Source organism: Octopus bimaculoides, chromosome 9, assembly GCF_001194135.2.
Source record: "Octopus bimaculoides isolate UCB-OBI-ISO-001 chromosome 9, ASM119413v2, whole genome shotgun sequence".
Taxonomy (NCBI): Eukaryota; Metazoa; Mollusca; class Cephalopoda; order Octopoda; family Octopodidae; genus Octopus; species Octopus bimaculoides.
The window spans coordinates 39,317,524-39,345,016 of record NC_068989.1 but is presented as its reverse complement, the minus strand read 5'-3'; the positions used below and the strand labels follow the sequence as shown (position 1 = coordinate 39,345,016).

The 27,493-nt window shown below is 33.8% G+C and overlaps 1 protein-coding gene across 1 annotated transcript in view; it reads right to left on the bottom strand.

Moving 5' to 3' along the window:
- The window catches only part of LOC106869101 (endoplasmic reticulum aminopeptidase 1), a 1,169,084-nt gene that overhangs the window by 54,802 nt on the left and 1,086,789 nt on the right, over positions 1–27,493 (bottom strand). The window contains exons 15-16 of the mRNA XM_052970645.1: positions 12,251–12,398; positions 4,058–4,131 (exon numbers count right to left, since the gene is read on the bottom strand). Coding sequence (XP_052826605.1) covers positions 4,058–4,131; positions 12,251–12,398 — 222 coding nt within the window. The remainder of the gene's footprint in view (positions 1–4,057; positions 4,132–12,250; positions 12,399–27,493) is intronic.

The window sequence follows — 27,493 nt, the reverse complement described above, 5'->3', positions numbered from 1 at the left end:
AATATATACATAATATATATATATTTATATTACATATATATAATATATATATATATGTATGTTTTGTTACTTACATTAACATGTGTCTATTACATATGTGAACATGAATTTATGTGTACATGTGTATATACTATATGTGTGTGTGTATAGTATATACACACATATATATCTTTACAATTCACTTTTCTGCGACTCGGAGTTTTATGTACATGTGATCATTCAGGCTCTCTGGCAAAATGATATGCCAAATAAAATTGTAGCTGGTTCCTGACTTTCACTGGTTTTGTACTTTTTGTTGGAGCTAGTTAAAGAGATAGGATTAATAGTTATCACCTATCGTACAAATTATGATAGCGTCTGGGCAGGGTGTCACCATTATTGACACCCAACAAATGTGGAAACCGACCAAATGCTATCCTGTAATAAAAATTGCTTTCCTAAACGCTTTACCTGGTGTTTGTAATGGTTTGAAATCTCAGCCCTTCTTTTCAGTGAATGATACTTGAATAAGGATGTATAATTTTTCATTAAGCATCTTGTAAACCTTTTTACATCACTATTATGTAAGATACAGATATACTTTCGACTTGATTGTCCTTCAGTTTCCAAACATACTGTGATAAAGAGTTACTGTTGATTCTAACCCTGAATCTGAAGCATTATGCTCACTGGTTCAATCTGCTCTTATAATTATGCATAGTGAGTCTAATATAATTTCTTTGGACATAATTATTTGGCATTGTAGTGATGTTATATTGCTATCACAAGAGACTTGATTCATTTAACAGTGTGATTCTGGCAAATATGCATTTACATGTTGGCTGTTAGAAATGATGGGTGGAAAAGTAAGGATTAGTCGGTTTTTGTTTGTGGTTGTGTTATGTGATCTGTAAAACAATGTTGTCCAAGCAGCGATAACTGCTTTTGATATTCTTTCAATTAGAATGACTGATTTATCCTTTATGTAAATGGAAAATGTCCATATCATAATGACTGAGTTTCTAGCTATCTTAGTTTCTGCATCTATACCTTATAGTAATTTAATCTATATAATGTTTGATGAAATTTTCAATTCAATTTCCTACCCAAATAAGACACATAGTATAGGGTTTTTCATATAGTGCTCTTTATAGAAAAAAAAAACAGCTGTCTTTCCATCTTTGGTTATTTCCTTTGGTTGATAATAGTGTTCAAATGAGCTGGAACAGGAACACATATTTAGGCATGCAAACAAGTATGAATCCTTAGTTATCTATGTAAAAGAGTTTATTTATTAAACCAGCACATTTTAAGGTTGAGAGGTAGAATCAGCACTAGATCTCAGGGATTCTGGAAACTGAAAGATAGTGGGATGGAAAATGTCCCTGTGACCTGGAGTATACTAGATACCTCTTTTCTCATTCATCAATAATATTATGCAATACTTATTGGAAAAATCTTACATTCTAACCACAAATCACTTTTCTCTGGCATAAATTGATTTCTGCTTTGATTTTTTTGTATTTTTAGTTTATAGTGTTTGTATTGAATGCATATGAGTGTTGTTATGTGTGCAGATGTTTGTGTGAATATGTGATTGTGTGCATGTAGGTGTGAGGTTGTATGTGGATGAGTGTGGGTAATTTTATGCCTATGAGTAGATGTGTGTGTGGATGTTTGTATGTAGTGAGTGTATATGAGTGTGTGAATGTGTGCTTGTGTATGCTTTAATTAGAATAGTTTTAATGTGTGTTTTTAGCACTGCATGGTCAGTGTCAATATGTATAGTGTGTGTGGAAGCTGTATTGTTTTTTCATACATGTCAGTGGTTAGTTAGTAATTATTTCATGATTTTGTACATGGAGTTATTTTTTGGCTATTGTTTTGACATTATTTATTTTAGCTACTGCAGTTAAAGCCATGACAGAACATTACTTACAGAACTGACTCCTATTTATATAGTTTCACTTGTATATTCTAAAATCCTTCTTGAGTATTGTTTTTTCTTATGATGCTTTGTAACATTACTTCTCAGAGCAGCTTCCATGTAGTCAGCGATCCATAATATATTTTAATGGTTGGTCATGGTCATTGGATAGAAGTTGCAAGACAAAGCTTACAATCCTTAGTTTTTTTATGAAGATAGTTATCTAAGTGTGGAGCTAGACCATTCTAGTGTATGTTCCTCTTATTCTTATTTCATTCCTTCTGATATGCCAAAATTTGGTCCAAGATTTGTTAAAATCTTTGACATTTATATGTATTATCTTCACCAGTATTTTAGAGAATAAAGAAACTAATGTATTTTTGATTGTTTGTATCACTGACTCAACTTATTAGGTGATGCTTGTTCACAACTACCATGCAATGTCCAAACAAGGAAACAAACTGAACACACATGTATAATGTGGTTGTGTGTGTGAATGTATACACACACACACATGCACACACACACCACACACACACACACACACACACACATACACATACATATATACATACACACAAGTTATTTGGGCTAAATTTGACAGTTTGCTTAAAAGGAAAAGAAAATACAATATCCTATCCGAAAGTAAAAGTAATTTTAAAAACTCAGAAAATATCAACTAAATTATGAGTGAGAGATAACAGTTTACTCAACGTAGTTGCCCTCAACTTTCACCACAGCCTCAAGACAGCTTCAGAACCTGGCAAATGCATTCCTAGCTGTATCTCTAGGAAGATCTTTGAACATCTCCTTGATCTTGGCCACCAGCTCAGCCTTTGTGTTGCAGGCAGTGGTTAGTGTCTTCTTTCTCAATCACAACCCACACATACTAAGTGGTATCAAAAGGTTCCTGGACTAGTTATGTTTAATAAAAAATAACTTATTTACCTTTAACATCATCTCCTTTGAAATAGTCACCTAGTGCAGCAATACACCAGTCCCAAAGTTCCTGCCACTTTGGCAATCCAGCCTGATAATCATTTTCTGTGAGTTGAGGACCCTCTGTGACTCATGCTTGATCTTGGCAATGATGTTAAAATGGTGGACAATGAGCTGCATTTATCTTGGGAAAGAGATGGAAATTTTCAGGTGCTAAATCTGGCAAATAGGGTTGGTACAGAACTGATACCATGTTGTTTTTGGTGAGAAATTCATGAGAGAGGAGAGCTCAGTGACTGTCGTTGTGAAGAATCCAATTCTCAGTGGACATTAGGATTGCCTGCATGGACCCATATGAGATACATTCGGATTGCCTGCCCAGACCTATATAACAGACGTTAGGATAGGCAACGTGAACCCATGTGTCATTGATTGTTCTCCGATGAACCTCATGATTAAGCTGATGAATTGTTTACACATTTCTGGGGGTAGTGCTCATGGCAGGTCTTCCAGATCACTCACTGTCTTCCAGGAATGTTCTTCTGCTTTTGAAATGCTCATTCCATTTGAAACATTGTACACGGCCCATTGCCTTGTAGTGGTAAGCTTGCTGATTCATGCTCAATGCCGCTGTAACAGACTTCCCAAGTTTAACACAAATTTTTTGTGTTGGCTCTTTGTTCCAAGTTTCTGTCCATGTTGATGTTAAGAGAGACTACAGCATGCATGTGATCACAAAAACACAAATTTCAGAACTTGCAAAGTAAGCACAGCGATGTCACTTAGCACACTGCCTCATGGGGGTCACTGCTAGCTCTTATTATGCACTTCTATCTGTTGGTGCACTACAGAACTAGTCTGGGAACTCTTTGATATTACCTTCTAGTAATCCATGGAAATACAATTGGGAGAATTGGGAGGCTCGAAATTGGGGCTATAGTAGAAAATGCTTACTCACAGTGTCATACAGTGGGGTTGAACATGAAATCAAATGGATGGTTCTGAATCATAAAGTGTTTATAATGGTTATTATACACACACACACACACACACACACACACACATATATATATATTATATATATATACACAAACAATCATTTATATCATTATGCACACACACACAAACATATACATATATCAATACTTATATGTTATCAGTAATCTATATTATTCACAGTGCTAAGATAATTGTAAATTGATTTCAACTTACTTTGTAAAAGTACTTCCTTCATTTTCCCAGCCTAGTATTTTAATCTGGTTAATGATTAACTTTAGAATATAATTCTGGAAGAAAAGATAATAAAAGATACAATATTTGATGTAATTTAGAGATAATTATTTATGAGCAGAAAATATAAATTTGAAAGAAGTATACCAAATACATTTATATGTTGTCAATGGTGCATGCATTCTTGATAATAACAATAAATTTTGAAGGTACTCATCACTTCATTTAGTCACCTATCCAGTCATTCACTTTGCCAGCACTTGACTTTGCCATTAACTGATTCTCTTGAGAATAAGTTGATAGTTTGTGTAACATTTGCATACCAATATTGTTTGATTAAATTGATGTTGGCCTCTATCTTACCATCAACATCTTGTAGATGAGTTGGAAATTATTTCAATGCATTTAAATCTAATTTAACTAGCAGTGGATTGACTTGTTAGAAACAGCAACCAAATCACTCTCAAACCACCTCACACCCTACCAACTTTCAGTAGTTGATGAGGTATGTAAGTTATGTCATCATTGTTGAGCTTTCTGAATCTGAGATAATCACTTCAGTTGCTTTTCTCTCGTTTTCTAACATGAGCTCTCAGATGATTATGAAAGCCAAGATTTGATCAAAATATTTGATAACATTCTCTGCATGGGATCATTGGTGGAGTCTTCTGTTTCCCATTTGACATTTCTGGTCTTTCTTGTTTTTTCTGTCTTACTCAGACAACCAAGATCACAGAGATTTCTCCATGTCTTTGCAACAGTTTCATACTACTTCAACTGGATGCCTCAGAGTGTGAGATTTTTGGCATCAAGAGGTCTTTGAATTTCAGTTGCAATCTTCCATGATGACATTTTTCTGTTGTCTGTTCAGAAGGAAAAATAACCTTTGGGTGTTTTATTGTCAATACTTTGAACATGGTCAATCCACCATAATTTTAAAAGATTTGGATAATAACCAATTGAATAGTTTTCCTCATAGATCTGATTGACCAGGACTGACCTGAGGTTAATAACAACAACTGTCATTAAAATCAGTATTTTGTTTTTGAATTTTCCAAAGTTTTCAACATTTGCATTTCAAATTTCAAGATTAAAATGGCTACAGATAATTGAAATCACTTAATATGACTGTACAGTGTAATATTTATTTGAACCATATAAAATAGACACTCTGTGGGTGCATAACTTTTGTGTAATGTCTAATAGTGTTATTTTCTGAATGTCATAATAAAATGCATGAAGTCTAGATGGACACAGTCATAATCAGAGAATATAGGCAGTCACAATTTGACATGGGTAAAGCAAACCACCACCAACACCATATTCTTTGCTGGTGTTGCAAGTCAAAGAGAAATACTGGACATCATTCGTCTCTAGGCAAAGGAAAAAGTGTAGAAGAAGTATGTTGCAAGAAGATGTCTCATTGCTCAAAAACTTTATCTCAGAAAGGTTAAGAGGGATGGTGATGTATCTCTAGTTTTCAAAAAATAGAGAAGTTTTCTGTTTGTCTTTTCAGAAAAAATTTGGAAGAAACCTTGATTAATAAATAAAAGAATGTGTGCTCTCTTGATTGGAGTAGGGTATATGGAAGTGTATACTTGGCTTTTAAGACTAAAGATGAAGCCAGGAAAAAATAAGTGGAGCTTATGTATTACACCCCTGTTTAAGGGCTGGTGATGCAGCATCTGAGAAAAAGGAAATATGGAGATGAGAAGGTCATAACCACAGATACTAGAAATGATATTGTCCATTTAGCCAACATTCCCTTTGTGGCAGTAGGTGGTGAGTGCAGAGGGTGGGTCTATATGGATATTGAGTTTCTGATGGTCTCAAAACACCACGTGGCTATCTTGGAGTTGTGTTGGGGGTACAGAGCAGAGAGAATATTGATCAGACTGATAATGAGGAGCAGAAGATGCAATTACTAAATTTAAAAATAAGAGCCATTAGAATTTTGAACAAAATCCTATATAGTGTTTGTTCCATTTATTTTATATTTCGAGTTCAAATCGCGTTGAGGTCAGTTTACTTTTCATTCCTCTGGAATTGATAAAATGAAGTAGTAGTTCAGTAATCAACTGACGACTTCCCTTTAAAGATTGCTTCTTTTCTGGGTAAATTAAAGCAATTATTATTGTTATGAAAGTAAGGCAGAAAGCTGGAAGAATTGTTAACATGCTGGACAAAATACTTCATGGAATTTCTTCCAGTTTCATGTTCTTAGATCAAATTTCACCAAAGTTGATTTGCTTTTCATACCTTTGGGGTTCATAAAATAAGTACCAGTTCAGTACTGGGGTCAATGTAATCCCCCAAAATTTCAGGCCTTGTACCTATAGTAGAAATAATTATTATGAAGGTAGTGAATTAGCAGAATCATGTTGAAGAAATGCCTTGCAATATTAGTACCTTTTCTTTACATTTTGGGTTCAAATCTTACCAAGGTCAACTTTGTTTTTCATCCTTTCAAGGTGGATAAAATAAAGTACCATTTGAGTACTGAAATCAATTTCCAGTAACATCTTACGCACAAATATCTGGCCATGTGCCTGTATTACAAAATATTCTGCATTTTGTGGGTCAATCTAAATCATATTCCTGATAATTAGGCCACTTGATTCTCTTCCAAGACTTTAAATAGAATTAGCAATCAAAGAGTGAAAGCAGTGATTTCTTATTTTCATGGCACAACATACTGCAAGTGAGAAGTGTTAATAGTGTGAACCACAATTACACACAACTGTGGAGAATATGAGGACCTAGTAAGCATTCAGCATAATAGCCACTATGCAGGCTTTATTTTCTGGCACTGATGAGAAAGCAAAGAGTTGTTAAAGCAATTTAAACAATGTTATGACTATGGGGGGTTGTTATGATATGAGGTCACTGGGAATGTTTTCCAAACATTGTATGATTCACCAATAAACAGTAATGTAAATGGTTCAAAGATGTTTCCCCATGATAGTAATAAATAACTAATCATAATGAAAACTTCAGAAAATAACTGTTAAGTCTTTGTTGTGTGATTTGTTATCTCTCCGTTTGGATAAATGAACATTATCATTATCACAAAACAGGAAACAAAAAAAAAAAATAGAAGAAAAAAGAAAGGAAAAAAGATTGAGGATTTTTTTTAATATATAGGAAATAATTGGAAAGGAATTTTTATTTTAACAAAACAAAAAAAAATGTTGAAAATTATATATTTTTTTTCCCTAGGTACATTGATGATAAATAACTCAATATAAACTGTTATGATTAATTTTGATATACAAACCATTTCTAATGTAAAATGAATTGGGGGAAAAAAAATATACTTTCTGAAATAATAAAACAATGATCAGATGGCTGAGGTGGTGGTGAATCGCTTATGGGATATGATAGTACAAAGCTTCCCATCATGGACTGTTTTCTGTTTTTTCATTTGATTTTATTTTGCTTATTTATATCCTAATCTTTTTTGCTTTTTGCTCTCTTATTTTTTCTCCAGTTTTGATGCCTATATTGCAATTAAATGAAGTTATTAATTAAAATCAATAGTAACTATGGTTATCATTAGGATTGGGAATTGGAAGGGCTGTGAATAACTGTTTTGTGGCATGGAGTTATATTCCTTTACTTCTTTGTTCAACTCCTGCTAAAACCAATTTTGGTTTTTATCCCTCTGTACAAGGGTCAATAACAGATCTTTCATTACATTAAGCAGTTGTTTCTCAATGCCTGTTTTCTTTTAATCATTACTCTGTTTGTGTTATTTGTCCTTACAATATCCTTTCATTTATTATCTTTGAAATAAATAAAGAAATTATAACTATTAAAATCAGAAACTATTATTATTATTATTATGGTGGTGGTGAGCTAGAAGAATTGTTAACACATTGAAAAATACTTAGCAACATTTCTTCTGATTCTGAGCTCAAATCTCAACGAGGTCAACTTTTGCATTTCATCCTTTCAGGGTTAGCATAAAGTACCAGTCAGGTTCTGGGGTTGATGTAATTGACTTACCCCCTATTCTCAAAACTGCTAGTCTTGTGTCAAAATTAGAGAGAATTCTTCCTTTTATTATTATTATTATCACCAAGAAGGGAGAATCATTAGCACACTGGGTGAAATGCTTAGTGGTATTTCATCTGTCTTTACATTGTGAGTTCAAATTCCACCAAGGTTGCCTTTCATCTATTCAGGGTTGAGAAGTTAAGTACCAGTGAAATATTGGGATCAATGTAATGGTTGTTGCTTTGGTTTAGTTGAGCTGTTGCAAGTCTCACCCTAAGGCCTAAAGAGACTATTAGTTAGATGTTTTACTGTAGATATTACTTATGTGTTGTAATGATATCATTCAGAAAAATAAAACCAAATTCTGTGAATTAAAATTTCATCAAAAATTGGTTGCAATATTTGCAATTTTGAAAGGTTTTAAAAGATAGAAATATTATCAAGGTTGACAATGTTTTCCTTAAAATGTACCCATGAAAACTTTCTTTTTCATAATGCTGATACATTTGGGTTTCCCAGAATTTGATCATAGTATTGAAAAATACCATTTGATATTATTCCCAAAGCTCTGATCATCACAGGAGCAGTTGTCATTCTTAGTAGGTGCCACATTTTTTGAGACGACGACGACGACGACGACGACGACGACTACTACTACTACTACTACTACTACTACTACTACTACTACTACTACTACTACTACTACTACTAAGGTGGCCAGCTGGCAGAATCTTTACTACACCAGACAAAATGGTTAGTAGCATTTCTACTGGCTCTTTATGTTCTGAGTTCAAATTCTGTTGAGGTCAATTTTTGCCTTTCATCCTTTCTGAGTCAATAAAATAAGTAGCTGTTGAGCACTGGGGTTGGTGTAATTGACTTACACTCCCCTCAAAATTGTTAGCCTTGGGCCAAAATTAGAAAGGATTATAATTATACTATTAGAAGAGCACAATATGTAATAAATCAAATTTACTTTTGTTCATAGAACATTACAATATTTCGACAGTACGTCTGTCTTCCTCAGGTTCAAAATAAGTCATTAATGGAAAATATTCAGAAATGTTGGAATTCAAAAATTCAACAAGACTATCATGCAGTCCTTCCTGGATATATAAAATAGACACCATCAAGTTTCACTTATTTGTAACTGGGAAAACAACTCTTTGTATAAATCTGATGAAACTCTTCCGTCATTTTGGTCATTCCCAACCAGGATGTTATACTAGTAACTTATATAATTATATTTGAATGTTTTAAAGTCTGAAAGTTCAATGAAGCCACAATATTTTCTGAGAATGTGTACTTTAAGTTGTTGGTGACAATTACAGGTGCTTGTAGTATAATGCTCAGCAAGTTCCATTGAGGTAGTGTTATTGTGACTGATGCCATGCTTATGCCCATTAAATCTCTTAATTTTTAATTAAATCGTATAGCGTTTGATGCACACAGCTGTGTACACCATATGAGAATCATTACAGGTCCCACATTCTGTATAAATTTTATAACATTTTTATTAAAAATTCTGATAGGTGACCTAACTTATGCTGTTGCACAATGAAAGCTTACCTCTCATGCAACTGTTTTTACTGATACAATGTCCAGAAACTCTGGAGGTTTGATTACGAGCAGAGATACTTGTTAATATTTGTATTACATTTTTGTTATGTCTAAAAGCAACAATAGATGAATGAGGAAATATTTCTTTGAAATGAGGATATTTTTGTGAAACATGTTGATAACTACCATGCAACACTTCTGAAATGCTGGTGAAATTTTGGTGCCAATTAATAACTAAGGGAACTCAATCCAAATTTTTTACTTTGACTGGTATAATTAGGCATGAAAGTTTGACATTCATTAATCCTAGATGTGTCAAGTTTGATTTTTTTAAAATTGTGATTCACTGAAACAATGTGTGATGTAATGATGCACAAAATCATTTGCATGCTTCCAATAATCTCTTCTGACAATACAAATCCATTTTATTCGCCAAAATTGGGACTTTGGAGTTGGATTAATCATATGGTTTGGATGATTGGAGCTCTGGTGAAGATACAAGTGGTACGACAAGGGTTTACAAAATAGTTCTGTCATATGCAACCTTCTGGAAACTTAAATAAATAACAATAATTATTTATTTATTTTAAGGTCTAGTTTAGTTCTTTAACTGAATTTGTGTGTTGCAGATATTTGCTTTATTAACCAGGTGGCCAAAAATTTCACTTCACAATCATATGATTCTGGTTTGAGCCCACTGCATGGTACCTTGGCAACTTGGGCAACAGTATTCTAGCATGGCATCTTGTTGACTAAAATCTTGAGAGTGGAATCTGTGCAGTAGTTTATTGTGTGTCTATGTGTCAGTACAGAGTGTTTGAGTATAAATATATTTTCGTGTATGCGTATGAATGTTCTTTTCCTCTTTTTAATTTAGAGTTAATTTTGACTTGCTACCTACTAGGCTGTAAGGTTGTGAAAGAAAGCACCTTCTTTTGTTGCTTGTCCTTTTACTCTTAAGGACTTGCAGATTTTTATAGTATCAAATACTGTGATCATTTGTAACATATGAATTAAGGAACTGCATTCTCTCGCCAAGAAGCCAAGTTCAGTCATGTTTTGCTTCCAGCAAGCTGGTAAGCATTCTGTTACTACAATAATAACAGATGTAATGCTGAAAGCATATCTTGGATACTGGATTTGCAAGCTCCTTATCCAGTGGTCCATAGATGCCTTTTCTTCTGCGTATTTTTCTGACCACATTGGTGTCCAGAGGGCAGCTGATTTCCACAGCAGGACATATATATTTTTTGTGATCCAATACAACAATATCTGGCTGCATTTTAACTTACATATGGATGTCTGTATGTATGTACTAGGTGCATGGCCTGGAGGCTTGGGTGTTGCACTCATGATTGTAAGAATGTGGTTTTAATTTCTGGACCAGGTGTAGTATTGTGTTCTTGAGCAAAAGATTTCATTTTATATTTCTCTGCAGTCACTTCAATATCTGGTACACTGTGCACCTGTACAAACAATGTTAATTTGATGGAGTGAACAAATGTAAAGTTCAAATATTTGATTACTATAAAGAAATCCTCTGTGCAGGTTGTTCAGCAAGAATTTATGAAACTCTCAACTGTCCACAATGTATGTGTATACACATGTATGTATATTTGTATATATCTCCCTCTCTGTTCCTCTCTCAATATATATATATATATATGTACAAGTATGCATATTTATGTGTGTGTGTGTGTGTGTGTGTGTGTGTGTGTGTGTGTGTATAAATGAATGTATATATATGCATGAAATAGCTATTTTTGTATCATACTTAATGTACACACTCTGTCAATCAGCTTGTTACTGTAGTATATATAACATCTCGTATGGACTCGAGTTAAGAATTAGATGAACATTCATCCCAGCAGTGGCCACTGAGAGTACCAGATAAATTTTGGTTTGTTTGAGCCTTTTTATTAGCAAGTACTTATCATTTCTGATATAGGAAAAACTGAATAAACATTCACTGATATTTGAAATAAACACCCCCAGTTGATTAAAAATCCATTATATGCAATTGATGTAGTATTGAATTAGAATAAGCATTTTTGTATCATACTTAACATATATACACTGTTGATAGATTAGTTACTGCAATATTTAACCTGAGATGTGTGAAATTATAAAAATTATTAGATAAGATTTTATAATATTTACAAAAAGATTTTCATGCATTAAATATTAATTACATAAAAAACATCTCTAAGGAAAGCACATTAACACAGACTTGATAGAAAGGCCTGTGTTGATATATACATATGTGTATACAGTTCTATATTTCTGTGGTGACATATACATATGTGCATACATATGGTGGTTGTCTACTCCTTATGCAGAGTTTGACCACCTCCTGTACCTACATCTTAGCACCATCATGGCATCTGATGTGGTTTTTTAAACCAGACAATGTTCTGAAAAAGACACCCACATAGATTGCATCTCCGATTTGGACTGCCAAGAACTGCAAATATATTCTCTTCTTTGTAGATCTTAAAATGTCTTTTGTGGCTTCCGTTGGATTTACAAACCTTCTGGCATACATGTGTTTGTGTGTGTATATGTGTATGTGTGTGTAAGTTTGTCAAAATAAGAGAAAATATCTTACATACTTACCCTGTAAAATTCATAATATGGTGTATAAACCAGGTACTTATCCAAGTTCAGGAGATCTGCAATGCCAGTAACAAATGGAACATACTCATTTTCTTGAACAAGGTACTCAGAAGCATCAAGGTAGAGTGAATAATTTACTTTTCCAATCCTAAATAGCAAGAAAAATAATTCAGTAATATATGTGCAATCATGCATCATTTAATATTCAAAATCTTATATGATATATTAACATCATCAAAATGATATATGATACTTTAATATCCTACTTTAATATCCTACATATCCTTGCTTCCTGACCACATGGTTCCAGGCTCAGTCCCTCTGCATGGCACCTTGGGCAAGTGTCTTCTACTATAGCCTTGGGCTGACCAAAGCTTTGTGAGTGGATTTTGTGAATGGAAACTGAAAGAAGATCATCGTATATATATATATATATATATATATATATATATATATATATATATATATGTGTGTGTGTGTGTGTGTGTGTGTATACACATATGGATTTTTGTGTCTGTGCTTGCTCCCACCACCATTTGACAACCGGTGCTGGTGTATTTATGTTCTTGTAACTCAGCAATTTAGCAAAAGAAACTGATAGAATAAAAAACCCTTCAAAGTGGTGCATGGTCGCAGTCAAATGAGTGAAACAAGGAAAAGGTAAAAGGTGTAGATGTTATACATTCACATTTATAATTTTCATTGTAATAAGAGCCATGCTTCTCTGTCCATCCGTCACACATTCAGATGAATTTCTGGTTATTCATTGTTTCCATCTTATACCTTTTAAGAGAGAAGACAGTACCCATAACTACTAGTACCCACGGTGCCAGATGGTGGTGTTAGATTGGACAATGAATCAAGTCTACAGCCCAAATAAAACATGACACAATTTGAACTCAGTAGGTGAAGAAATGGAACAAAGAGTGTAAAACATTTGGCCCATCACTCTTTCAGTTCTAAAATCCATCACCTCAGATTAATACATTGTTAATGACCTTGATGGAATGAAAAGCAAAAACTAACAATTGGCCTAGGTGGGATTTGAACTCAGAGGGCTGTGAATGAGAGCAAAAACTGTATGGCATTCATTTCAACACTCTAATGACTCTGTGTTAATTTGCTGCTTGTAGAAATGAAATGGGTTTCCTCAAAAAGGTCTCTGGTCTAATGTTATTCAACAAGCTGCATAGCTTGAAGATCAGGGAGTCTCTCTAGTTTGAATCACTACTTCTTCACATTGAGAGATCAGAGAGAGCTCTTGTACAAATGACATGTGATTAGAACGTTGCTGGAAAGAATCATAAGATAGATTCTTCCTGCGAATCCGACCAGTAGGGGAGCTATGGGTGTACCAAGAATGAGGTGGTTGGATAGTATCCATAGCCTCAGTTGGTCATGCTTGGGAATTCAGCTGGAAAGTTTAATGATAGTTGCTTCTAATAGGACCCTATAGAGGAGGTGCCTGAATACTCTGCTCCGACAATATTTCCAATAAGGGAGAAGATGGGTGGATAGAAGGATAGAAATGAAATAAGAAAACAGTGAATTTATATATGCAACACAAGGAAAATATATTTGTGTTTTATTTTTGGTCAAGATCATTGTATTTTTTATTTTCAGAGAACGTGAGAGACTGGAAAAAGAAAGAGAAAAGTGATGAAAATGGCAACGGATTTACTAGAGCCTTCAATTTATAGAAGAGTGGCATCTGCTTGTAAAGGAACTATTTATCTTTTAAGGTAGCTAAACTATCTTACAAACATTTTCAGTCAGTAAAACCGTAAATTTTGCTACTTGCAAGATAAATATATTTTCTACTGAAATATGTATTGTTATCCAACAATTGTGAAGTTTTCAAAAAGTCATGAAACATTCTTTATAGTGAAGAAAAATATTTCAATGTAACTTATCATTTACTACTTTGTTATTATTGATAAGGAAGCTTTGGTTAAAATATCTATAATGAAATTTTAGCTGAAATGTCACATTAATATTGCAGGCAAAATTATTACAAAAACATACCTTTTGACATTCATTACCGTCTATAAGTATTACTAACATACACACACACATATTCTCAAATGTGAATTTTTATGTGATTACTCATGTTGTTTAAAATAGCAGTCAAGTTTCCTTCAAATCAGCCAGAAAGACATCATAATGATGACAACTAAATTTTGGTTATAGAAAATTCAACTATATATATATATATATATATATATATATATATATATATATTCTTAAGAATAATGCAATATAATAAGAAAAGTAATTTTTGTCACATGTAGACACTCACAAAATTTCTTTATGATGTATATAATATTTATCAATTACAGTCAAAAATGTTTCAAATTTTAGAATAATATAAGAAAATAATATTCAGTTTGTGAAATTAAATGTTTGTAGAAAAATATCATTTTCTCAAACACTGATTTACTATTTATGAAGTAAAAAAAAAGAAAAGGAACATATCAATGTCATGTGTGACTAGAACTTAAGTTTCATAATTTTTCTACTTCAGTCTTTTTCAATTGCACTTTATTGAAGCACATTTTATTCAGTGATATAAGAATAAGGAAAAAAATAAGAGGGAAAATAATTTTCATCATATGTATGATACACCTAAAATTTCTTTATCGACATCATTATCAATTATCATTTCACATCCATGATCTATTCTGGTGTGAGCTGAACAGTTTGCCAGGATTCAGTGGGTTCAAGGACAGCAGTGTGTTCCACTGTCTACTTTAGCTTAGCTCCTACAGCTGGATGCCCTTCCTCATACTTTACAGCATAGTGGGTGCTTTTTTTATGCAACCAGCACTTTTACAACCTTTTTATGCTACCACGTCACCTTGTAGCTTTGCAAGATTACAAACCCTGAGAAAGGCAGCTTTATGCAATGAGGTGAGGGGTTAAAGTATGGGGGAAGGAGCCAGAGCAGAACAGATTTCTTGCTGGATAGAAGCTACATAGCTACTCACATTGTAGAAGAAAAGGTGGAGAGGTGGTTGGGGTAGAGCAGGGAAAAGATAAGAGTAGTGGCTGTGAGTGTTTGTGCAGACCCTAAAACTATGAGGTGAGAGGAAGTGAATGAAGACAGAAGAAACAGGTGTGTGGGTAGCTAGAGGTTACGGCTGGGTGAGAGCTTAGTAAATGGGCAATGGGTTGAATATAAAGAATGCATTATGAGTGTTGAGTGGATGGTAAGTAGGAGAGCTATGGAAGAGTAGGTGACAACTGCAGAGATTGGAATGAGTTAGGTGGTGGATGTAGTGAATAGTGGATAAGGGGTAATGTGGTGTGACCAATGACACACAAGAGGGAAAAGTAGCAGAACAATAATCATAATAAAGTAGATTGGGGAAGGATGGGAGGGAGAGAAATGAGTGGTTGGGTAGATTGCAGGAATGTGGGGAGAAGAGAGGCAGGTGCAGTCCTTGCGGAGAGTAAGAGATGTATGCCAGTGGAAAAGATGAGATGATTTGGTGGCTTAAAGAAGGGGTCAGTGTAAAATGTGGGTGGAGAAGGCAGTATTAAGGATGAGAGATGGATATCAAATAAAATGTTTCTGGGTAGTGAGAAAGGTATATTATACATATGTTGTTTATTAATCTTTGAGTAATTTTTTTTTAAGCATTCTGTGATATTTCATTAAAGTTAGTATTTGGGTAAGGCCAGAACAATGCAAAAAGATATAAAGTAAACTGCAAAGAAGAAAAGAAAAGAAAAGAAAGTTAAAGTTTTATCTTTTATTTTTATATTTCAGGGCTTTGATCTCTTCTTCTGGACACATGGATAAGTTAGGGCTGGAAAAGGTTGTTGTTCAGATGTGTAGGGAGGAAGGTGATATGCAGAGACTGGTGCCTTGATAGTAAGAAGCTTGCACATGTCACCTTCCCCACCCACACATCTGAGAAATGACCTTTTCCATCCCTCACCATTGCACATGTCCTGAAGATGGAAACATAGTCCCAAAACATAGAGATATAGGGTAAAACTACAACTTTGTTTTCTTTTCTTCTTTGCAGTTTACTTTATATTGTTTCACATTGTTCTGGCCTTACCCATCAAGTCTCTTAATTAATTATGGTTAAAAATATTTAAAATTTTCAACTAATGTAATAAAATGATTAACATTTTTTTTAAAATTCAAAGTTTGTAAAAGTTTTATTTCCTTAAGCACTGACTTACTGTTTATAAAATAAAAAGAAATTTAAGTTTATATCAGTGTTATGTGTAGCTATACATGAAGGCAATGGGTTTATTTAGATTACATAATTTTCTATTCTTCTCTGCTGCAGTTGTACTTTAATTCAAGCATATTTTATTCTATCAATGATCAAATATGAATGAGCAATGCAAAATGTCTCACAGAAAGAAGCAGCAAGCAAAGAAATAGAGAATGAAAGCAAGAGAGATGGAAAAACGAAAGACCATAGAAACAGCTTCATGAAAGGAAGAAAGAAAAGTTACCTCATGAATAGCATGAGCATGTTTTAAAACAAGGTGTTGTACAACATGGACAAGCATGTGAACAGCTTTCTTAAGAGCAATGAAAATGCCTTTTGGCTCAATACATTATGAAATATGAAAATGAATAATGGATGTCTTCAAGAGCCAAAAATGGTGAATTTGATCAACTGAATGATGAAATTATGAATAAACTTCCTAGAAGTGTGATTACACAGAAAACCTCTAACTCCATAATAAAAGACAATCAAATTGTTTATGAATTCATTAAATGTAAGTAGCCTACCACATCACACCATCAGACTAAAGGTAGGAGCCTCAGTAACGCTTTTCTAAAATTTAGACCACTAAAATTGCCTCTGCAATAGAACTTGATACATTATAGTCTTCAATGTTACTGAAAATTTACTGACTATCAGTAAACTTAGCAGCATTGATATTGAAAGGATGTTCCTTGAATTTCTTTTCTGCCAGCCAACACTGATTTACCGTTCACTCTAAAAAGATTGCAGTTTCCTCTAATACCTGCTTTTGTTATGTCAAGAAATAGGAATCAAAGGTAAAGTTTAAAGCAGAGCAGACTGTATATTCTGACTCTAGTGTTCCCCCGGGGACAAATATATGTTGCTATTAAGCAGGATAGGTAATACAACAAACCTGAGAATATTTGCAAATCAAAACAAATTCAAATATACAGTCAGAAAGACACATTATAATGATGAATATAAAATATTGACCAGGAATGTTGTCTATAGAGAAGTCATCTAAGTAAATGTAAATATTGTAGAATGTATATATTGAGTTTGTAGAATATGAAATAAAATGTTTTTAAAATAAACACCTTTAGTTAATATTGAATGATTATATATCAAGCATTCATTGATAAAGACAAATTTGAATAATTTACCCAGTTACAAAGCACCTAGTATAACATCTATTTTTCTGTACATGAAAACTGAGTTAATGTTTCTAATCCTTTCAAAAGCTCTTTGTATTTAAACATATATTTTATATAAAAGCTAATATTTTAAATGTAGAAACAGCTTAAATTTAAAATTTTACCTTTTGCTATCAGTAAAGCAATGGGTCTTGAACTAGTTTTCCCAATTATGTAGACATGATTACAATATTGAGCATCATGTAGTTAAATAAAAGTCGTATTCATCTAGCCACATTTATAATATTTACAATTATATGAACCTATTTATAATATTTACAATTATACAGTCATATTTATAATACTCACAATTTTGGTAATGTATTCTCACACATTTTATTATAGGCTTCTTTTTGCTTTTATTCAATTTTTACTTTGCTTTTTAACAAATTTTCCATTACGTAACTGAAGCTACAATAACATGTTTGATGCAATGCAACATTATAAATATGCAATTAAAGAGAAATAGATATTAACAAAGGTAGTGGTTCCCAAACAAACATAGAAGGCACACAAAATAGTAGTGAATTTTTTGTCCTTCTCCCACTCTTTATTAATGTGAAGATAAAATAAAGTTTACATCTATATAGTTTGTCTTTCTTTGTTATGGTAATAGACAAATTGAAAAAAAACTTCATTCTATTAAACATGGTAATTTCTCCAGTCTCTTTACTGTCATTAGAAATCTCCCATCATCACCACCTTATGAGAAACACTGAATTAAAGCTATGCCAACACACCAACAGTAAGTAATGTCAGCAAAATCTTTCTAAAAATGCAGTTGTAAATTCTAAAGAAACATATCTACTATCATTATTATATTGTCTGTGTAATTGTGTGTGCGTGTATGTGTGTACAGTAGTGAGCTGTCTAAGGCATATCAATGATATGCCTTTGATATTCAGAGAGTTTAGTGATACTTGGTACTGTTAAAAACTTTCACATATATTGCCAAAGGGCCTGATTTGACTATCCATGTCATTACTCTTTCTTCTATTTATCTAAAACTTCAGGATCATAACAAAATTAGTAAACACACTAAGACACTGAAGGGTGTGAATGAATTATTCCACTCATCAATACCTATGACTTCTTGTGCCAATACTGTGTGAAATTCACAGAACCTGGGCAAAGTCATGAGAATTTTAAAACCCAACCAAACCTGAAGTGGAGTAGCATCATAAAGATTCCTCACAATCTGAAATTCTATAGGGCTCACTGCTGATATCCTTAAATTGCACATCTCACTCTACAATTCACAAAAATCATATGCTGCGATTTGAGGAGATGGATGTGTGGATTCATACAGTTATGCATCTACACTGACAGAATATCTATTATTATTTTTGAAACGTTACAGATAGGTTGATAAAGCAAACTTCATTTAATCATTTGCACAATTAATCTGGTTAATCATGTATAAAAACAGAGAGAACAATAGGTGTTTGTATAAGGTACTGAACTATGGAATACACAAGGAGGAAGTCAAAACTTATCCCTATTTTATCCAGAGCTTTCTTTAGGCTGGCTACACTGCTTTCAGTGCTCATGTGTTAAAAGGTGGTACTCTTGTGGTTATGTAACCGAGGTTTGACTTTGATCACTCCAGTTTTCTTTCTTGTGTTACAGAGTAAACATGGCCACTCTGCTGGAAGAACAGAAATCAGTAATCCAATTTTTCTGGTCTGAAGGTGTGTCAGTGCTAAAACTCATCACAGGCTTTCAGTACAATACAGAGATATAGAAGGTCTATGAGTGGATCAAGAGGTTTAAAAATAGTCAGACAAACATGAAGCACAAAGAAGCAGGATGCCCATCAGCATTCATCACTGATGTGAAGATTCAATAAGCTTGAGAGATGGTTCAGGTGAACCAACAAGTGAGTTGGCCTGCAAATTAGTGATGGTTCTGAATATGAAATCATCCACAGCAAGCTTTGCTTCTGTAAAGTCTGTGCAAGATGGATGCCAAGAGAGCTTACCAAAACGCTTAAGTGCAATCAAGTGGAGATCTACAACAGTGAAGGTAAATCTTCTTAAGACAGAATAGTGACATGTGAGGAGACTTGGCTCAATCACTTTGAGACAAATCCAAAAAGCAGAGTATAGAGTAGAAACATCTGGAATCACCAGCGTAAAAAAATTCAAGACTCAAACTTCTAAAGAAAATGTGATGCTAACTGTTTGAAAAAAAAAAGGCCTATGTCAAATCAAATGTAATTGTTACATGACAATGCACACCCACATATGGCTGCCCATACCATTAAAACCATTAAAAAATTGGGTTTTGAGTTGCTAGAACGCACTATAAGTAGTTCAGATCTTTCTCTTTCTGACTATTACCTCTTTGGATCACTCAAATATCCTTTATGAGGTTGTCGATTTTCCACAGACTAAGAGGTGCAGGAAGTGGCACATAAATGGTTGTGTGACCAGCCAAAAATCTTCTCTGATCAAATAAGCTAGAAGAAGTGTATTAGGGAATAAGGTGACTATGTCAAAAAATCTTGTAATTGTTCAACCCCTGGGTTTGTTTAAATAAATTACAGAATCAAGAGTGCATATAATTTTTGATTTAACCTCATATGATTACAAACTTTGAAATGTGACAGGTATGTGTCGTCCATATACAACCTACATATCTTACATTTAGTTAATATTACCTCCATAAATAGAGGTAATATCTAGCTCCATAAATAGAAAAAAGGAAAATATTGTGTATTACGAACATAATTTTTGCCACTTTCAACAGTGCAAATATTGTTCATAGCAAAACCTTGGGCAAAATGTAACTAAAATCAATTAACATTTCAACTATTAGGTTTTGCATTAACTCATCTTCTCTCCTGACAATCTCTCATTCATATATTAGCAAAAGCTGCATAAAAAACTGACCTTCATCTTTAGAGACAGAAAATATTTCTGCCTTGAACAACAAAATCATATGAAATCATACAAAACTTACAATATAATGCTGTTCTCACATCTGGAATGATGCTTCTGCTACTCATAGAAACATCCTGTACCACTTCCCAAAAGAGGTGACCTAATTTATTCACAAGAGCTTATTCTGTTGCTACTGCACCAGCACCTGCACCTCAGAGCTAGCTAGTGTCTTACTTCTCCATCCATCATTCACATATCTACTCAGTCATTCCATATCTCCTGTTTCAGACTCTGTACCATCATATACAATCTTTCCTATATGTAGATAATGTCCTAGATCTGTATTTTTGTTTAGGGAAACCTATTTAATATTTATAATATGGAAATATATGTCAAACATAGTTAGTGGTGCAAACTGTAAATATGGCTTACCATACAGAAATATTTAATAGCCATGCCATGCAGCATTTTTGTCTAATTGTATGTAATGCCTTAATTCTTTTAGAAGAAGCTAAATGGTCACAGAAACAGAAACATACACATATGACTTATTAAATAATAATAGTGAAAGGCATGGAAGTTTAGTCGTAACCTTTGGAGATTTGTTATTTCATTTACCAGGGAGGAAAGAAATAAAGTGAACATGAATGTAGTTGAAAGTATTGCAAGACCATATCAATCAAATTGCAGATAATTCCAGTGAGACAGTATCAATCAATAAGTCAATTCCAGATATGAGTTAGATTGAGATACAGAATTGTTTTGCTTTACTTTCAGTTGCAGGTGAAGCAGCAAGTAAGATAATATCAAAACTGATGAACCTTCACTTGACGATTGCAGGGTATTGATTACAGAATATTTATATATATTTGGTAGTTCCTCAAACTGCTAAAATTGGAACTGAGTTCAGTCATTTATGGGATAATATCAAATGATATTCTGAGTGTTATCTTTACCAAAAATGCAAAATTGATGTGACTTTCAATGTTAGGAGAAAGTACACAGAAATCTCAACATGGGTTTCAGTAAAAACTACAAATATTGAAGGTAAACAAATTCACAGAAAAAACATCTGTTAATTAAACATCAGATGAGTGAGGGAATTATGATATATCAATTCATTAATTAATCAGTCAGAGACAGAGAAATTGGGAAATATAAAAATACTGAGTTCTTTTGGTATACTTCATATAAGGAAGGTATTGACTCAAATAAAACAATAAAAATTAGAAGGATACAAATTCACAGAGATATCTATGGTGAAGATCTTCATTATGATACAGTACAGCTAGTGTACCTCTTCTGTGATTTAATGTTCAGTGGTGAATGATATAAACTGAACAGGAGTTCATGATTTACACTAAATTCATTGAAAATTCTCCTGGATCTAACAATAATTAATGGGCAATGAAGTTGGCAAACAAAGAAATTAAACCTTTTAAAATGCTATCCTAAACTTTATGATTAAGTTGTGGTTGTTGTTGTGCATGTCAGTTCTGATGAATCAGACATATGACACAGATAGATGACTAAATAACCAGACAATTTACATGATGGTAGTCAACCAAATCACTAAGCACAACAAATACAGGCTCATTTTTCTAGTTATACTATGTTTCTACCTAGCTGCGTCCCATACTGCCCAACCTGACATACAACGGTGAATTGTATGGAGAATTAACAGTTTAGATAGGTTGTACTCTCTCATGATTTTTGTTATTCTTATTCTCTCTTTCTCTCTATCTTAGTCAATTTCTATATTGTGACAGATTCCAGTAGTGGTAACTTCAGAAACAAGCAAAGTGACTCAGTTGGGGTACAACAGTTACTGTTTGTCTGTTCTTTTTGTAGGTTGTGTGCACTCCTGTACAGCTTTTGAGACCACTAAAGGGATGCTGTTGCTGTTTCTGTAAGTATATTTTTTTTTATATATGTATATAAAGCTGAGTAAAAGAGATATGTTGTTGATGTGGGAGAGTTGTATACAACTTGTAATATTTTTGTCTTTTGTGTGTATGGTATGTTTTTGCTGTTGAGTGTGGATTATGTTTGTTATTCTTTGGTGTTGTTGGCAAGAAAGGAATTAGTGAACTTGGTAGATGTTATTTTAAATCTGTTCTTATGGGGCTGTCTCACTTAGTGGTTTAAGGAGAGTTAGGGTAGTTGTGCAGCAGTGCATGAAAAATAGTGGGAAGATGGAAGTGTGATGTCATTTGCATATGAGAAAGCCTATATGTTTGGGGAGGTGGGAGAAAGTTGAATAGGTTGAAAAAAGCAGATGAGAGGACAGATCCCTGTGGTACACTGAGAAATGGCAAGTTCTGAAAATGTTACTCTTATGCATAATGTTACAAATCTACCTGATTTACAATCTGAATGCATTGTCAATAAGCTTTGTACTATAACAGGTAGACTGAAAGTCAGAATTTTGTGTTGTATTTTAAGGTAATTTACGTAAGAGAATTATAGAGAATGGAGTCAAAAGCTTGACTGGTGTCAAAGATGTTTCAGATAGTGTGAAGGAGAAGGTTTGTTTTTGCTAATGTCATTACTTACTCTCTATGGTAGATTCATGTTTTGTATGGTGGTTGAGTGTTGTATTTTGATTCAAAGAGGAGGATGTGTAGGTAAATGAGGTCAAAGATTAACCATCTAGAACTTTAAAGGGTGTATGTAGAGTGGGATGGGCAATGGTTCTCTATGATGTTATTTCACTTTGGTTTTAGAAATGTTATAATTTTGCCCAGCTTCTGGGAGTCCAGTAGTTGTAGGTTTTGGTGAATGCAATGATTCCTCTAGGTCCCCACGTGTTTTTGGTGTATGTTGATAACATCCCTCACATTACCCTACAACTCTATCTGGTTCTGAGGATTTTGCATTTAAAGATTTATCTCTTGCTTTTCGGGTGTTAAACAGAAAGAAGAATACTGGCATTGATGGCCATGTTAGGTCCCATGGTAGTATAGTTAAAAAATATTACTGTATCAACAAGGATCACAAAATTCACCCTATACAGACTTAAATTAATGTTTATGTGACAACTGCTGATGCACATACATTCACATAGTTATACCTACATTTTGTAACATAAAAGCATGGGTTTTGTAAAGTAGTAATTATAATGGTACATCTTCCAGTAAATACCATGGATGTCATCTTTAATCAGTGCTGGTAAAGAGCTTAGGTGGATGATGTATAGATGTCATTTTGTGTTGTTCTTGTCATCTTTGCATGGTCTTGTCTCATAAGTGTGTTAGCTTAGCACAGTGTTTGGGTATGTCAATTTAACATGGGTGTGACAAGAGTTGTTTGTGTTGTTAATTACTCTATATACAGGGTATGGCAGGTATTTACAGGTATTTCAGGGTACTTATTTGTCAGTATATTACTCTCTTCAAACCAGTAAAAATGATTTTATTTCTTTCACACACCCCATGGCAGATAAAATACTAACACAAATGAAAAGACATGCAGTCATTGTTGTTGTTATACATAGTGTCCCAGAAAAAAATTTATCCATTGATATTTCTTAATTATTCAAAATAAACTTAAGGTAGGATAATGGAATTTGGCACACATGTTCAAATGTAAATTGTGAATCCATTGCTGTAATTACATTTCAAAATGACCTCCTTTCGTCTTGACCATAGCCTGCAAATGAGTGGTCACTGAGTTGCATGAGTGCTGTACCACCTCTTAGTCCAACTTGAGCCATGAAGACAGAAGGACTTTCTTCAGATTGAACTCATTTAACTAGGAATGAGCAGAAACATTACTCTCTAGGATGGACCAGGCAGCAAAGTCCATGGGACTGATATCTGGACTCAAGGGAGGTCATATCGTCTTGTCTCAAAAACTGCTAGAATTCTCATTGCACCACCTCTGTGTCCAATTGGATGTGTGGGTCAGATCTCCACCTTGAGTGAAGATGTAATGGTCATCAAAGGTCTCTGTGACCCAGGGTAACACATTTTTATCCAAAATTTCCACTGTTAATCTAGCATGACTGAAGATCAAAGGAGACATGGTTCCATCAGATGCAACTGCAGCCCATATCATGAGTGAAGCTGGCTTCTGACAGCATAAATAACTCCTGCTACCTTCAGGCAAGTCTCCTGCATTATGTGCATATGCCCATTGGTAACTGTCTCCATGGCGAAGATCATCTCATCGGACCAGATCAACACGTTTTTAGCAATGCACTTTATCTCAGCTAACATGGTTTTACCCCTGTCAAGCCATTTCTTTTTGGAAGCTGCAGAAATTAACTGCTGGGATTGTTTCTTGTATGCAGTTAGCTTTAAATCTTCTTTAAAATTCTTGTGCATTGACAATTTCGAAATATAAAGAGCTTTAGCAGATTTTCTTGCACCCCTGCAGGGATTTAGGTTCATTTGCTTCTTCAAAGCTTCAACAGTTTGTTTGGTATGAATTGATTGTTTCCTGCCAGGAATTGGCTTGCTAGAGGTAGTAGTGGAATCCATATATCGTTTCCAGGTATTGAACACTGTTTTATGGCACACATTCAACTGTTATATCTTTGTTGCTCACTCCAGCTATTTTCAAAGGGGCAATCTGGTCACATTTTGTTTTTGATACCATGTTTGTTTACAAACCTGTTATAGACGAATGAAACAACAGGCACATGAACAAAAGATATATGCAAATCTTCATGTAAAATGTAGCTAATATTACCTTGAAGTTCTTTAGGAAGAATTTTAAATATGATTAAATCTTTCTGGAACACCCTATATGTATAGGTCACAATGACTTAGAAAATCACTGACTTGCCAAATGTTGTAAGATCTTTTATATACAAAATTTGAATGGAATTGGAAGTTTCTGGCAAGAACTTTTCAACAGTATCAAAAGGGGAAACCATTTGATCTAGTCCAAGCAGTTACTTATCAAAATTAAAGCCCTCATGAGCATAATGTCTTAGTTCTTCTCTGATGGTAAAAACTGTGACCAAAATCAAGTATCTAACAGGAAAAATGCCAGATGGCCATGTGAAAATTCTTCTGCTGTTCCAGAGTGATACACACTAAGTTTTCAGCAACTTTGGTGGTTTTAGAATTTGTAAGTGATGAAAGTCATGTTATGTCACTTCACATTTTCCCCACAGGGTCTTAGAATTAATGTTGCTGGATATGTTGAGGTGCTGGAGACATTTGTTAAGCCTTGGATGAAGTATGCAGTGAAAGGCCAAACATGTTTCAACAAGACTTAACACCTTTTCACAAATCCCACATAAACTGAGTATGGATGTCAGACAATTTTTACAACCATGTAATACTAAATTTGTGGCCTCCAAACTCTCCAAATTTAAATCCTATGGACTACTGCCATTGGAGCACTGTTGCAAGGGAGACTAGTTAACATCATCACAATACTATGGCTTCACTAAAATGCAACATTGTCCAAGTGGTGTCAAAGCTTATGAAGGACACGTGTACACATTTTTATTAAAATATATTTGCTCGTTGCTTTATTGAATTTTCAAATGTATTTTCAGGTACCTCTTGCACCTTTTACTTTATTAGCAAACTACATTATGTTGAAAATAAATTCCTAGGTGCAGTCATGGTTGTGTGGTAAAAAGTTTGCTTTACAACCATGTCCAGTCCCACGGTGTGGTATCTTGGGCAGGTGTCTTCTACTATAGCCATGGTCTGGCCAAAGTGTTGTGAGTGGATTTGGCAGACAGAAAGTGGAAGAAGTCCATCGTATGTGTGTGTGTGTTTGTGTGTGTGTGTTTGTGTGTGTGTGTGTGTGTATTTCTCCCCACCATCACTTGACAACCAATGTTGGTGTGTTTACATCCTTGTAACTTAGAGGTTCAGCAAAAGAGACCAATAGAATAAGTACCAGGTTTAAAACAAATACTGGGGCTGATTCATTTGACTAAAATTCTTCAAGGCAGTGCCCCAGTATGGCCTCAGTCTAATGACTGAAATAAGTAAAACTTAGAAGAAAGATAAAAATTTCAACAATGTAATGTTGGACTTACTCAAATGATTGGTTGAGCATCCTTATTTAGCACTTTAGGGTGCTTCTGCTGGAGTCTCCTCCATTGCAAGCATTCAGGCTAGGCCACTAGCCAGTGGCTCATATTTTTTCTTGACCACGTATTTGTATCTATTACGCATCAATACAAATATATGTTGATACGAATTCAACAGTTGTTTTCCATGTTGTTGGCAGCTCTGAACAATTTCTCTTTTAAACAATTCTATGTTCTTATACATACAAATATACAATTTTGCACATTTGCTTAGTCATTCATTTATCACAATGCTGAGCTAATAAAGTCAGAATAAGGCATGTCTGAAATGTTTTCTATTCTTACTAGATAATATTAGTCATTAAATTAGCATCATGTTTTACTCCGTACATATTTATTCCTAGCTAACCTTTTACCACCCTGAGTATTATACATGCTAACACTAATTTATACCTATGTATGGGCTGAGTCTTTTATTTGGTAGTAGTTTTTAAATTCAGCAGGCTAGAAGTGACGTAATTGTATATCTATCTTATATATTGGACTATTGTAAAATAGTATACACTAAACTGGAGCATTGGTGATGGACATTTCGTAATTGAAGCAAGGATTGTTGCTTTGCTGAAACAGTGAAATGATTTTGTTGACAGTTACAGAAGCAATTTATAGTTGGCATGTTAAGTTCATATTTAGCTTGAAGTTAACATCAACCAAACATTTGATATTTGATCTCTTCCTGAATGCAGATTCATTTTATTTGTTTCCAGTTTATTTACTGAGCATTCTATGTTTTTATTTTCATATTTTCAAATTTTATCAAATAATTGGATTGAGTAACAAAGCAAATTCTGATGGGGATTTAACTTTGAATTGTTGGAAGTTACATATAAACTATTTCATATATATATATATAAATATATATATATATATATATATATATA